Source organism: Ammodytes marinus, assembly GCF_949987685.1.
Source record: "Ammodytes marinus genome assembly, chromosome: 23".
NCBI lineage: Eukaryota > Metazoa > Chordata > Actinopteri > Uranoscopiformes > Ammodytidae > Ammodytes > Ammodytes marinus.
In genome coordinates, this window is record NC_137227.1 from 18360964 (window position 1) to 18363424 (window position 2461).

At 38.2% G+C, this 2461-nt stretch overlaps 1 protein-coding gene across 1 annotated transcript in view; it reads right to left on the bottom strand.

The window, feature by feature from the left end:
- The window catches only part of tkfc (triokinase/FMN cyclase), a 10987-nt gene continuing 8526 nt past the window's right edge, over positions 1 to 2461 (bottom strand). The window contains exons 13-16 of the mRNA XM_080052019.1: positions 1871 to 1977; positions 1200 to 1306; positions 893 to 926; positions 1 to 486 (exon numbers count right to left, since the gene is read on the bottom strand). Of these exons, the coding sequence (XP_079908145.1) occupies positions 364 to 486; positions 893 to 926; positions 1200 to 1306; positions 1871 to 1977 (371 nt within the window). The 3' untranslated portion in view covers positions 1 to 363. The remainder of the gene's footprint in view (positions 487 to 892; positions 927 to 1199; positions 1307 to 1870; positions 1978 to 2461) is intronic.

Sequence of the window (2461 nt, forward strand, 5' to 3'; positions counted from 1 at the left end):
TATTAACAGTTTTACATCAGGAATACATATATAACAAATAAAAATAAATACGTAATGTTTTACTTTAAAAAATCTATAAAAAAATCTATTTTAATAATAATAAAAACAAACGTTATAAAAATAACAATGGCAATTAATTTCAAAGGAACGTAATTTTTTAATTTTTTTTATTGAACGAAAAGGTGTTGGCTGAAGCTTTCGGTTACTATACCTTCCCATATTACACTTATTATTTTTTTAGGCATTACTGGTTTAGGTACAAAAACACATTTTTATTATAACATTTTTTCATGAATGTAAGGAGGGCAAAACATTAGGCAACTCACCAAACTATAAATGTGAGCAATCTACTTGTTGGAAAAATTAAATGTACAATAACAGTGTGTTACTGACCTGCACAGCCGCCTGTAGTACAGCCATCTGTCCACTGGGAGGAGCTGTGGTGAGATTCATCAGCTCCTCAACAGCAGGGCACAGAGCATCCAACTAGAGAAGAAGAGATATACATACACATACAAATATTATATAGCCTATATATAATACAAAGCGGACATTTAATATTAAAAGTAAAGAGAAAAAATTAAGTAAAACATTTGTGTGGCCTTTTTAAAATAGAAAATAATTATTGAAAATTATCAGAGAAATTCCAAGGCAAGGCAAGTTTATTTCTATAGCACAATTCAAACACAAGGCCACTCAAAGTGCTTTACAAGGGGCAAGATTAAAATACATAAAACACATTAGAAGACATTTTAAAAGCGAATGAAAAGAAGTAGAACATTTAAATTAAATAAAAAGTACAGGGTTAAAATGGAAACAGAAAAGTCTTCAGACTCGATTTAAAAGAACTGAGGGTTGCAGCAGACCTCAAGTTTTCAGAACTCTCTCTCACCATTGTTCTGTCTCCAGCGTCAGCACCGCCGTATCTGAGAGGATTTGACAGATCGTTTGGAATCACGTCTACATTCTAGAATTATGAATTTGCAATAATATAAAACATATTATATACAAAGACCACAGAAATGCCACAGACATTTAACACACACACACACACACACACACACACACACACACACACACACACACACACACACACACACACACACACACACACCACACACACACACACACACACACACACACACACACACACACACACACACACACACACACACACACACACACACACAGCCCCTCACCGCTTCATGGCCTGTGTCCCAGCATGCATTGCGGTCGCCCAGGCAACGGCGTCGGTCTGTCCCTCTGTCACATGACCCGCGGCTGCAGTCAGGAAAAGGCTGTACAACTAAAAGACACATGTTTAGAGTGAGTGTGTGTGTGTGTGTGTGTGTGTGTGTGTGTGTGTGTGTGTGTGTGTGTGTGTGTGTTTGAGTGTGTTTGAGTGTGTGTGTGTGTGTGTGTGTGTGTGTGTGTGTGTGTGTGTGTGTGTGTGTGTGTGTGTGTGTGTGTGTGTGTGTGTGTGTGTGTGTGTGTGTGTGTGTGTGTGTGTGTGTGGTGTGTGTGTGTGTGTGTGTGTGTGTGTGTGTGTGTGTGTGTGTGTGTGTGTGTGTTTGAGTGTGTGTGTGTGTGTGAGTGTGTGTGAGTGAGTGAGTGTGCGTGTGTGTGTGTGTGTGTGTGTGAGTGAGTGTGTGAGTGAGTGAGTGAGGTGTGTGTGTGTGTTTGAGTGTGTGTGTGAGAGAGTGAGGTTTTTGATCTTAATGGGACTTTCCTGGATAAATAAAGGTTATATAAAATAAAAAAAAAAATTAAAATCAAGACGATCCCAGTTTAATTAACCTTGTCTAAGCAATTGAGAAAAAAAATAAAAATAATTTAATAATAATAAAAAAAAAAGATATAATAAACTTACCGCTCCTGAAGACCCGCCCATTTTCTCCTGCACCAATCCGGCGAGGACTGATAAGAGTTGCCGGGGACAACCAGGGACCACATGACCCTGGAGCCACTCCTGAATGGCTGAATGAGCATGAAGAGAAAGTTACTTTGTCATGATAGCATTTTATATTTACCTTTTTGTACAAACACTAAGAATTTGCTGGAAAAGCTCTACTAACTTCCAACTCATACTAAAAGCCCTACTAACTTCCAACTCATACTAAAAGCCCTACTAACTTCCAACTCATACTAAAAGCCCTACTAATTGCTACTCATACTAAAAGCCCTACTAATGTCCTACTCATACTAAAAGCCCTACTAACTTCCTACTCATACTAAAAGCCCTACTAATGTGCTACTCATACTAAAAGCCCTACTAACTTCCAACTCATACTAAAAGCCCTACTAACTTCCAACTCATACTAAAAGCCCTACTAATGTGCTACTCATACTAAAAGCCCTACTAATGTCCTACTCATACTAAAAGCCCTACTAACTTCCTACTCATACTAAAAGCCCTACTAATGTGCTACTCATACTAAAAGCCCTACTAACTTCCAACTCA